The sequence below is a fragment of the Myotis daubentonii genome, chromosome 13, assembly GCF_963259705.1.
Source record: "Myotis daubentonii chromosome 13, mMyoDau2.1, whole genome shotgun sequence".
In the NCBI taxonomy this organism is placed as follows: domain Eukaryota; kingdom Metazoa; phylum Chordata; class Mammalia; order Chiroptera; family Vespertilionidae; genus Myotis; species Myotis daubentonii.
The window spans coordinates 45,997,817-46,010,218 of record NC_081852.1 but is presented as its reverse complement, the minus strand read 5'-3'; the positions used below and the strand labels follow the sequence as shown (position 1 = coordinate 46,010,218).

At 52.9% G+C, this 12,402-nt stretch overlaps 1 protein-coding gene across 2 annotated transcripts; it reads right to left on the bottom strand.

Annotated features, from left to right (window-relative positions):
• Positions 1–3,518: 3,518 nt before the first annotated feature.
• On the bottom strand, positions 3,519–8,192 carry KAZALD1 (Kazal type serine peptidase inhibitor domain 1). 2 transcript variants are annotated; one of them, XM_059661140.1, is made up of 5 exons: positions 8,101–8,192; positions 5,889–6,438; positions 4,739–4,899; positions 4,520–4,667; positions 3,519–4,329 (listed from the first exon to the last, which is right to left on the bottom strand). In XM_059661140.1, exons 2-5 carry the CDS (start codon positions 6,385–6,387, stop codon positions 4,235–4,237), a joined length of 903 nt encoding a protein of 300 aa, XP_059517123.1. In that variant the 5' UTR covers positions 6,388–6,438; positions 8,101–8,192; the 3' UTR covers positions 3,519–4,234. The 2 variants fall into 2 exon arrangements, with proteins under 2 accessions (XP_059517123.1, XP_059517122.1); XM_059661139.1 differs by lacking the exon at positions 8,101–8,192 and adding an exon at positions 6,853–8,094.
• Between the last annotated feature and the right edge of the window lie 4,210 nt (positions 8,193–12,402).

The following is a 12,402-nucleotide window of genomic DNA, read 5'->3' as shown; positions in this document are numbered from 1 at the left end:
CCAACTGCATCCCTGGTCCTGATCTCATTATTCCTCTCAAGCTCCATCTCTATCCACCAGCCTATCTCTCCCCCAAGAGCTCTCAAACCACCCTCATTATCTGCAACTGAATCCCAGAGCTCCCTTCACTACCTCCCAGACCTGACCCCTCCCAGTCTCTAAGGCCCTCATCACTGCTCTCTGAGAACCTATTCCTACCCCCAGCCTCCCAGACCCCTTTCCCACCCATCGCCAGCCCATCCCATCGTCTTCCTCCTGGGGAGCTTTGCATTGAGCGGAGAGGCGAGACTTGATTCTCACTCACATTTCCTGACTCTAAGTGGACTTACATAGCTGTTCCCCATTTTAGGAAGAATCTAGTCATTCAGGGGGCTGAGAAAATAACTAAAATATAGCCTAGAAGGTAATCAGCCTATGTCCCCAGCCTATTTCCCTCTGTCCTTGTCTGCTCACTTACAATAGTCCTAAGTGACAGGACTTGAGCTTTTGAGAAAAACAACAGGGAATCTCCAAGCCCATCGGAGTGTGTAAGCCTGTCTACTCCTAACACTTACACCCAGAAACAGAGTTAGACATACATGCACACAGACTCCTGTAAACATTTATGTACATAACTTATATACATGCACATCTTAGAATAGAATGTAAGCTCCGTGAGAGCAGGGACAATGTGTTTTTCTGTGATGTATCTCCAGCCCTATACAACAGTGCTGGCACATAAGAAATATTTGCTGAAAGAATGGCACATAATGGAACATGTACTTGCAAATGTATACACACATACAATACATCCATACACATATATAATGCTTATGTACACACAGACATATGTGCACCTATATGGTTATCCACATACATATGCATGCCTTTAGATAATTCACACATAACATATACTAGTATACGTACATTCATGTACATACATTCATGTATATATCACCTCATATATAGTGCATATAGACACACATACACATCACTACTATGAACATGACATACTGGTATATTACATATATATATCACACAGATACCACATATATACTACACATACATGTACACCTTCACATAAATAAATGAATACAAATCGAAACACCTTTTTACCCCAAATTTTCCAGCCGATTTAACTGTCTTAAGACATCTAGCCCAGATCTGGCTGCCATAACCCCAAGTATCCACCAGATAGCACTCTTTCGCCACTTCCTGTATTTCCAAGTGTTGCCAGAGGTGTCGCCAGAGATATCGACTCTTCAACTGAGGCACAAAACTTTTGGAGCCTGTGTACCCCACAAGCTCCCCACTCCCTCCCCTGCCCACCAGCGTGCTGGGCGTGTCCTTGGTCCCCAAAGTCTGCAATCTCGGCCCTATCCGATATCCAGTTCATACTCTTGGGCCTCCAGGCTTCTGTAGAAGGGGCGGACTTCCCGCTTGGGGCTCCGAATTCTTCTCCACCTGAGCTCAAATCCACCCCTTCACCAGCGAGCCAGAGACTGGGCTGCACCAGGACTCGGCAGGTTCAGACCAGGCTCAGTGGCCCTTCCTCCCCGGCCGCCGAGCCTATTAATGAGCAGCCAGGCTCAGTGACCCATCCCCACAACGCCCGAGGAGGGAGGCAGGGTCACTTGCACACACGTGACCCCTCTACACCTGTACACATAGCTCTCTGCGGCTCTCTACACCCTGAACGCCCAGCCTGGGTCAGCCGAAAGCTGGGAGGAGAATGGCCAGGCCCTGGGACTTGGACCCTGGGCTGGGAAGGAGCTGGTCCCGATAAACACTTCCTGCCCGGTCTTGACTCCCGATCTCTGGTTCGGAGCCTGAAGGCAGCGCATTCGCTCATCTTATGCAAAACTACTTAAAACCCCGGAGGTGGGAGGAGAAGGGTGGGGCACAGGCTCTCCCGCCTCCGCCCGGACCTCTCGGAGCCAGCTTTCCTGAGCCTCACTCGTCGGTGTGAGCAACCCAGCACGACACAGGCGGGGAGGCTCGGAAACCCGTGGGGAGGCGCCGGGAGTTCTGGCAGCAGCTCAGCTCCCCCTCCTGCTCTCCGCTCGTCCCCCGGGAGCGGCGGGAAATTATTTATTAAAACGCCGCCCGCGCTCTCATTTATTTGCGGTGAATAATCCTCGGCATCGCAGCGCGTTTATTAAACCTTTCCCGTCCCCGCATTACTTTAATAATAAATCGCGTGTCACTTTCCAGCGACGTTATTAAAGCCCGGGCCGCTGAGCAGAGGCGGGGGGAGGAGAGGGGGGGGGATGAAGAGGGCGCGGCAGGGGTTCCTCCTATTCCATATTCCAGGCTGTGGGGCCTCAGCCAGCTCGGTCGCGGAGGGAGAAACTGGGGCTGTAAGGGGGCTGCCCCCAAACTTGCTGCAAGAGCAATCGAGGGGGACACGCACCCTCTCGTGGGGGTTCGTGTGACCCTCTAGGGTCGCGGGGGGGGGGGGCGGGGGAAGCCTCTGCTCTGCAGGTGGGCGCGACGAGCCCTCCAGGGGGCGCCTTCGAGTCCGGCCTGGTCGGAGTCCCCACCACGAAGCACAAGCCAGGGGGGAATTCCCAGGCAGCGGCCCCTCTTTCGGCGCCCAGCAGACCCCCTTCTCCCCACCACACGGCTCACACCCCTGCTCCTGCTTCCGCGGTCGCCTCGGATTCGCCCCAAGTATGTTGCTGAGCGCAGCTCTGGAGCCGCGGGGCTCCCCGCCAGGCCAGGCCACGAGAGCTGTCCCGCGGTTTAACTTAGGGAGGAGCCTTGCTGTTCTGAGGGGCGGCCAAGCCCTGGGGTTGGGGTTCCGGGCCACGCCCCTCTCGAGCGGCCGGGCTCCTGCGTGGGGCCCCAGAGGACAAGCTCAGACACCGAACTAACTGTGATCTCTCCCGCGGTGGCGCCAAACTCCGGGCGTAGCCCAGGCGCGCAGGAGGCCGTCGCCATCCTATGTGGCTCCGGAACTTAAGCTTTCATCTTCTTCACTTAGTCCATAAACACCGCCTCGCCAGCGTCCCTCGCCCAGGTAAGGGGAGTGTAGAGAGAGACTTGGGGAGTGAGAAAGTCTGCTTTCAAGGGGGACCCTGGGCCAGAAAGGTCAGATTTGGGGCCGATGAGGAAGTCAGCTTACCAAGACTTTGTGTTCAGTGAGGAAAGGGTGGGTTCCTAGGGGAACCCCAGGGAGTGGCCCCTGCATTTAGCCAAACTTCTCCTCCACCCAGTTCTTGCTTTCATATTGGGTACTACTCACATAGACCTGCTTCCCATTCTGCCTGGGGAGAACAGAGTGAGACAGACAGAGGGGCAGGCAGTCTCTCTCTAGTCCAGCCCCAACGGAGTTCAGCCTGGGGAATGCCCTCCTCCACCCAGATGGCTCCAGCCTCCGCCTCCTAGAGGCCAGGGTAGGCCCCAGCTCCAGCATCCTCCCTGTACATCTGGCAGACATGTGCTTAGAGAGCAGGACCCACAGCTTCGGGAAGCCAGGGTCTTACTACCAGGAAATTCAGTCTTCGTGTGCACATCTGCATAAACCATCTGTGTGCCTCAGCTTGTTCATAAGTCTTTATTGTATGCTTACTGTGCCTAGTCCTGTGCTAGGCATTGTCCAATATAAATGGTGTAAGATACGGAGTTTTCAGAATGACAGGAGAAATCAGACATGACCCAGTGCCCCTCTTTCTGCGCTAAACTAAGCCATGCTCCACTGTGCTCTCCTGGACAGCAGGTGGTGAGCAGAAAGGACCGCAGTGAGTGAGTGCAATGGGACTTAGGAGAGGGGGAAATTTCTAGGTCAGTTCTGAGAAAGAGCAACCTGAGGAAGGCAGAGATGAGGGACTAGGAAAATAACAGGAGGGGCTGTGCGGAAGGGCAGTTAGGAAGACTGGCTGAGAGGGCTGAAGGAAGGGCTGCTGGAGAGCAAGGGAGGAACCTGTTGTCTACACCTTTTTGTGACTGCTCCTCTCCCCCCACCCCACGCCACCCTCCACCCGCCTAGACGGCAGCTGTTGCCTTCTCCCTAGTTGGCCCATGTATCTCCTGCATGGGCTTCTTTGCATCCCATCACCCCTATTCCCTAGTCTCTGCCTCTCTCCTTACCCTTCTCCAGTTTTGGTCTACTCTCCACCACTATCATGTCTCCCCCAGTAAAGGCATTAAAGCAACAATGTGAAGGGGCCCTGCTCCCCCTTTCCAGATCTTTCCAAGAGCAGGGATGAACACGATCCCCACGCACCCACCCCCAAGGGCCAGGGCTTCGGACCTAGTAGTAATCCTCGCCCTCTTCACTCTCAGCCTCTTCCTCGGGAACCAGGTGCTGGGATGGTAGCTGGGGGAGGCCTGTGGAGTTCAGCTGGTCTGCAAACACATGTGGACAAAGGAGAGAGAACAGGAAAGAGGGGCTGTCAGTGTCCACAGATCCCAGTCTGTGAGAAAGCCATGCTTACATGTGTACTCACATGCACATACACACATGGATACACACTCGAGGGCCCGAATCCACCACCATCCTCTCCTGCCTCCAGAATCCAGGGCTCCTCCCCCTTACCAGGTGTGAGTACAGTCAGGCTAGCTGGGGCCTCCACCTGGCCCAGGGCATTGCGGGCCAGGCAGCGGTAGGTGCCCTCATCACTGGGACGAACAGCCTGAATCTGCAGCCAGCTTGTCACCTCAAACCTCTGGGGTCCACCCCTAAACTGTAACCAGAGGAGGAGTCAGCAGGGTCCTTCTAGGCTGCCCCTGGGGAAGCTCTGCTCCCTAGCCCTACCTGCACAGAGATGTGGGGGTCATCTCCTGGCAGCTGAATGTCCAAGCCGTCCTTCCTCCACTCGATGGAGGCCATGGGGTAGGCAAACACCTCACAGCCAAAGATCACGTCCTTCCCCGTCACATTCCAAATGTCGTAGGGGTGCAACACGATCTGGGGCTCTGGGGATGGAGGTGGGAGGCCTGAGAACAGGGTGGCGCACCCAGCCCAGCAAGGATCCCATACATACAAACCATGGTGAACATGTTCGTGGGGGACACAATGTGTGCAGAGGTAAATACACCTCCATGAACACAACATGACACACACACTAATGTGGATGCAGGTCCACAAAGAGTGCAAACACAGAGATGGAGATGTACCTGCAAACAAGATGCCCAAACAAGCACGCACACACACACACACACACACACACCTCAGCTTGGCAGCCACACTCTGTCCCTGATTGCTCCCCTGTCCTCATTCCACCCTCTAGGCCCCCATCCCAGTGTTTGTAACCAACACTTCCCTCTTCCACCCCACCCCCCTCTTTCTATCCAGGTCTGGTTGCCAAAGGCCCCAAAAGCTACCCTTCCCCCGCCTCACCCTGGGGGGGTGGCAGAGGCGTCCTGACGGCTAAGCAGAGAACCTGAAACCATCCAGGCGGCAGGCAGAAAGCCTGGAGCTGGAGAAAGTGTTGGGACCCCCACAGGGTGTTTGTTTCCCTGGCAGCCTCAGCCAGTCAGACCCATCAAAGGGGCTCCGGAAGTGCAAGTTACTAAAGCCGCCAAATAAAACTTGAGACTTGAACGGCCCTGAGCTCCCTAGGGTGGGGGGAGGGTTAGAAGTGCCCCCTCCTCCACTAATCCCTCAGCACAGAGGGGGCTGGGATGGGGAGGCGGGGAGCTTGCTATGCTAGCGCAAATGAAACCTGATTTCATCACAGGAACCTGTCTCCCTGCCCGGCTCCAGCGGTCTAGGGGGAAGTCTGGGAGTCGCTTCACTTTCTCAGCTTTGAGGCCAACAATTGGCTATGTGTCTGCTCCCTCAGGCTTGGTCCCTGCAGGTGGGTCTGGAACCTTCAGGCGTGTCGTCCTCAGCGGACCCGCAGGCCAAGAACAAATGCCGTCGGGGTCAGGGAGAACCGCCCCCAGGGAGTAGGAGACCCTACCCGATTCGCAGGGCCCGGGATGCACCACAGTGAGGTTGGCGTCGGGCCGAGCGAGGGCCGCCTCCTGCAGACGGCAGATCTGCGAGTAGGTGCGGCCATCGGAGCCGCAGAGCGGGTGCTGGGAGCGGCAGACGCACAGCGGCTCCGGCACCTCCCCGCGGCTCAGGTCACCGCCTGTGTCCAGCCGGCACTCGAGCTGCTCGCCGCAGCGCCCGTAGAAGTGGGCGCTGGGGTCCAGGTCGCAGAGCTGGCCCTCGAGGTTGGCGCATTCCCAGCAGCAGCCGCAGGCGTCGAGCACCCGGCCGGCCAGACAGCCCCGCGGCGCGGCACACTCCTCGGACCGGCAGGGAGCGCAGCCCTCGCCCTCCGCCAGCAGCCGCAGCCAGCCGCGGCGCAAGTAATCCGGGCCTGGCGACGGCCTCGCACCAGTCGGGAGCGGCGTCCGCGCCACCAGCAGTAGCAGGGGCAGCGCCAAGGCAGCGGCGAGCGGCTGTGGCATGGTTAGCTGGAAGCCCTGCGAGCACTTGGGGCATCAGCGGGCTCGTGCACCCTGCCAGGGAGGGAAGCCAGGTCAGGAGGTCAGACGCAACCTCACTGTTCCTCGCACCAAAGTTTGACTCTAGCACTGCCCCCTCCACTGCTACCCTGGAGTCAAGTAGACCCTCAACGCCGGGGCACAAGGGTCATCCAGTTACAGTGGGTGGTAAATGATTGGGCTGTTCTTGGGGGGCGGGGGATTAGGGAGAGGTGAGAGGATGGGCGATAAAGCTCAGGCGTGCACGTGCACGCATGTACACACCCCCCCACACACAACCCACACACACCAGCACTACCAATACACACCATCCAACTCTGAAGCTTCCTGCCCTAGAACTGGATGGGAATGGATGGCCCCAACATGAAATGAGTTATTAATAAGGGGAGGGGAGGGGGTGGGGCGTTTCCTGGGGCCCAGAGCGCTCACCTACTGTCCGGGACTAAGTCCTTCGGCGCAGCCAGTGCTTCCAAAGGAGCAGACAGTGGAAATAAAGCGGTGGAGACTCTGCTCCGGCTTAAGGATCGCTGAGAGCCCACGGACTTGGACTCGGAGAGCAGCTCCTCCGCCTCTCTCCCCGCCCCTAGACGTCGCACCCCACCTCCCCACCCGCAAGCTACCCCCTACTTCTGAAGCGGCCAAGTTTATGCGGCTGCACGGGATCCTCCTGGGCCACTTCCCTCGGCCTGGACCAAAGTCACAGTGAAAACAGAGGAGCCGTAACCAGACACCAAAGCTGGGCGACGGCCAGAGACCGGGGGTGGGGTGGGGTGGGGTGGGGGGCGGTATAGGGGTGGCTGCGAAGCTCGCAGAGTTGGCTGGCCGGCCAGGCCCTGTCCCATCTGACTTTACAGTCCTTGGGGCAGAGGTTCTGGTGCCTGTCGGGGCTCCTGTATAGAGCGGGGCCTCGCAACGTCGTCTCCCCGCAGCCCAACACCGGCCTCCCGGGGTGATTGAAGGCTTGTCCGTCCAGCTTCCTCACCCAGGCGCCGACCAGAGACGGGGCGCTTACATCAGCCTCCCCACATCTGGCCTCCTCCTCCCTCCCTACATCCGGCAGGTGTTTTGATCGCGGATGAGCATGGTGATTAGAGGTTCCAGCCGACTAGCGGCCGCAGGAAGAGGTGGGCGGGGCGCCTCCCCGGTCGGGATTACAGGTTACGGAGACGAAGCTAGCAGGGCCGGAGCATACGGTCTCTAGCCGCCACCGGCGCCGCCACCGTGGCACTTGGGGCGAGGGACAGGGAGGAGAGCATTTCTGGAGGCCCGCCCAACTGACCGGGGGTCTGCCAGGCCCCGCCCCGCCCCGCCGGCCCCGGGCGGTTCACCGAAGCCAGGCTCAAGTTCTGTTTCCCGGGACCAACGCGAGGTCTGCAGGGGGAGGGAACTGCATTTAGTCAGGCTCCGCCCAGAAGGGCCTGGCCGGGGCGGAGCGACTGGAGCGGCGGCCTCCAGACCCACCCCGAAGTCCGAGCGGGTCTGCGGCCTCGAGACCGCCCGGGGGATCGGCCCCGCATGCGCACTAGCGGCTCCGAGAGTCAAGTTCCGAGGGAGGCGGGGGTCTCCCTCCCGGCCCGCGCTGGTCCCAGCCCTTCCCCTTCGGGGCTCCCCAGCAGCGCACGGGACAGTCCGGCCGGAAGGGGCTGATCAGGTGCGCGGAGACAGGTGCCCTGTTACCTGGTCTCCAACTCAGAAGAGGGACGGGAAGCGAACTTCACGTGTTGTCTCGAAACTGTCGCGAGAATTAGAACAGGAAGTCTAGGAATTCAAAACAGGAAAAGCCCGCGGGTTTTAAACCGGAAAAAGAATGGGCGGAGCCAGCTTTGGTTGGTACTTGTGGGTAATTCCTTATTTTGGGCCTTCGGGCAGCTCAAGTGTGGACCTGGGGCAGAAGTGAACGGTAGAACTGCGGGAACCCCTCTGAGGGGGCGGGGGGTAGAGATTGAAATTGCGGTTGGCGGCTAATGGAGCCATTCACCCAAGGAGACGCCTCTGGCTCTGACTTACACAAAATACCTTGAGACGGAGATCGTTGCCCGGGATACCGAGCGGAAGCAGTCCGGTCGCTTAAGGAATTGTGACCCGCTTCTAAGGCTTGGCGCCAGTATTTAAACAACAAACTTTACAGACCTTGAACCTCTTCTCTTACCGCACCTTATTGTAGGCGGTTGTTTACGTTCAGTCTTTGCTATGCTCCAAGCGTCTGGTATTAGGAATCGTGTCTAACTCACCACTGTATCTTGAGAACCTAGCGCGCCTGACAGCCCAGAAAGTTCTAGGTAAATATTTGTGGATTAAATGTGAACGACTTCCGGCGTGTGAAAGTCAAGGTTAACCTGGATTTTCTGTGTCGCGGATGAAGACTGGATAGACAGGGACCGAGCGCCCTCTGGTGGGCTTGCGGTTAGTGACGAGAACATCGTGCATACAGTAGACACCAAAGATGTTGAGTAAATAGGAAATGTGTTTTTCTTAAGTAGAGATTTTGTTCCAGGAAAACACCACATGTTGTGGAAATACTTTTAGAAGGGAATTATTTGCCCAAGACACAATTCGAAAAAGTTTAGATACGTTCTCAGATCCTCATTATCTGACACTATCCATTAAGGCTCCAAAACACATTCAGGAACATCTATTTGCATCATAAAGTTACTAAACATCTTGCATATTTATAGTTTGAGAATGTTGAATCAGTTTGACCAGGTCGTGAAAAATTGTTGGCCGCAGAGAAAGGATTCTCTAATCTAGACGATGTAAGTACTACAAGGAGGGAAGCCAGATGGCAGTATTCTTTGAGTGTCTACACGAGAGACTAGATTCAAATTTAAACTAGAGGGTGAAGTTAGAATTTGTTGAAGAACAGATGGTCCTGCCTCTGTCCCCCACCCTTTCCTGTAGATGTTTATACTGAAAAAGGAGTGCGGTATAGACTGTAGTTTGCTTTCCACTGTGAATCATAACCTGGAGTTCACAGGTTTTCATACCTGCACTTTCTTTCAGCAACAACCCATGAGATAACTGAAATATGACAGATTGAAATGGGTCCTGTACAAATGAACAATCCTATATAATAAAGAAGTAATAAGCAAATTGACCCTCACAAGATGACTGCCTACAACCAGGCTGGCAGGGGGGTTAGTGAGGGATGACCAAACGACTGAACAAGCAGTCTGCGTGGGGTGGCCAGGCCGGCAGGGAGGGTTAGTGAGGGACGACCAAATGACTGAACAGCAGGCTGCATGGAGTGACCAGGGCGGCAGGGGGGCCATGAGGGGCAACCAGGCTGTCAGGGAGAGCAGTTGGGGGTGACCAGGCCAGTAGGGGGACAGTTGGGGGCAACCAGGACAGTGGGGGGGGGCAGTTAGGGACGACCAGGCTGGCAAGGGGGGCAGTTAGGGGTAACCAGGCCAGCAGGGGCAGGCAGTTGGGGGCGACCAGGTTGGTGGGGGGGGGGGCAGTTAGGGGAGACCAGGCCGGCAGGGGGGGGCAGTTAGGGGCGATCAGGCTGGCACACAGAGACAGTGAGGGGCGATCAGGCCAGTGGGGGGGGGGGGTCAGTTAGGGGTGACCAGGCAGGCAGGCAGGCAAGTGATTAGGAGCCAGCAGTCCAAGATTATGAGAGGGATATCCGACTGCCCAGGATCAGGCCTAAACCAGCAGTTGGACATCCCCTGAGGGGTCTTGGATTGGAGGGGGTGCAGGCTGGGCTTAGGGAACACCCCCCTGCACGAATTTCATGCACCGGGCCTCTAGTATAAGATGAAACATAAAGAATCAGTGTGTAAGTTGATAAGAAATTACTTGGAAGGATCCACACATTCTAACCTGTCACTTCATGAGCCCTGTTTTGATACAGCTGGTGAAAATAGTGGGATTGCAACTTTGAGGAAGAAGCAGAAGTGAAACAAATAGTCTACATTGACCCATTAGAAATGGATACAGAGGAATTGGGCTTCCTCTGAACATAAGAATCAGTTAAGTAAAAAAACAAAAAGGCTCAACTAGATAATTAAGACAGAATACCTTGTAGCTACCTACTATGACAAATAGTTGAACTCAGTCAAAGTGAAAAATATGTATAGGAAAAGAAGGTTAAGTGAAAGAAGTATATGGATACTGATCACAACCATGTAAATATTTATCATATATATCATCAATAAACACCCTAAGAGAATTTGGAATGAGGCATATGGTTGAGTATAATATTCACTATTATTTTGCAAAATTATTTTTCATAATAAAGTAGATGATGTTTTATAGGTAAATTAGGATGTTGAGATAAATGTAGAAAGTTGGAACAGCCAGGTAAGAAGCTAAGCATTATAATTCAGCTATATGTTACTAAATGAAAGCTGGAATACCCAGGAGACTAACTCTCTGGAATACCTAGGCATTAAGGCAAGTTGAACAAGCTTTAAAACATGCAGAAAGAAATCAGGTGAAAATTTCTTCAGTTTACTTTTCTTATATTCCAGGAGGCAGCTTCCCCCTTCACCCCCAGTTTCCCATTCACCTTTGAGATAGAGACTTGTAGCTCCATCTGACCTAATTACTTGGCCACATTTTGTATTGATAAACTTAAAAAGGATGTTTACATCATTTAGACTCTTTCTACATTTATTTTTGTTTTGATCTATAACAGACAAGCAGAAAAGTACACAAAATTGCTTTATAGCTCAATTAATCATTACAAATGAACACTCATCTGATCATCACCCAGGTCAAGAAACAGAACATGGCTAACACCTCCAAAAGTTCCCATCATGCCTCCTCCCAATTATTAATCCTTTCTCTTTATTAATTATTCACTTATAATTCTATAATTTTACCTCCTTTTAACTTTTATATGAATTGGGATACACCTAGGAGTAGAATTACTGCTTCATGTAATATGTGTACCTTCAACATGAGTAATTAGTATATCATAGATACAGAGAACATATAAACAAACGTAGGGGTACAGCCAAAATGCAGAGACAAAAAAACAGGTCCCAAATGACATAACAGAAGAAATCTCCAGAAAAGAACTAAATGAAATGGAGTCAAACAAACTGCCAGATACAGAGTTCAAAACAATGGTTATAAGGATGCTCAAGAACTTAGTAAGAACTTCAACAGCATGAAAAAAGACATAGAAACCAGTCAGAAATGAAGGATACATATAACTGAAATGATGAATAATTTACAGGGAATCAAGGGTAGAATAGAGGATGCTGAGAGTCAAAGCAGTGATTTGGAATATAAGGAAGATAAAACACCCAATCAACACAGCAAAACGAAAAAAAAATCCAAAAAATAAAGATAGTGTAAGGGGCCTTTGGGACAACTTCAAGTATACCAACATTTGCATCATGGGGGTACCAACAGGAGAAGAGAGCAAGAAATTGAAAACCTATTTGAAAAAATAATGACAGAAAACTTTGCTAACCTGGTGAAGGACATAAACATACAAGTCCAGGAAGCACAGAGAGTCCCAAACAAGATGAACCAAAAGAGGCCCACACAAAGACACATCATAATTAAAATGCAAAAAGTTAAAGGAAGAATCTTAAAAGCAGCAAGAGAAAAGCAGTTCATTATCCACAAGGAAGCCCCTATAAAACTGTTAGCTGATTTCTCAACAGAAACTTTGCAAGACAGATGGAAGTGGCAAGAAATATTCAAAGTGATGAAAAGTAAGGACCTACAACCAAGATTACTCTACCCAGCAAAGCTATTGTTTAGAATTGAAAGATGTATAAGGAGTTCCCCAGACAAGAAATAAAGTTCATCACCATCAAAGAAGAAATAATGAATAAAATGGCAATTAATACATATCTGTCAACAATTGAATCTAAAATACAAAATAAACAAGCAGAACAGAAATAGACTCATAGATACAGAGAACATTTTGATGGTTGCTAGATGGAAGGGGGTTTAAGGGGATGGGTGCAAAAGGTGTGAAGGGATTAAGAACTACAAATTGGTTGTTACAGAATA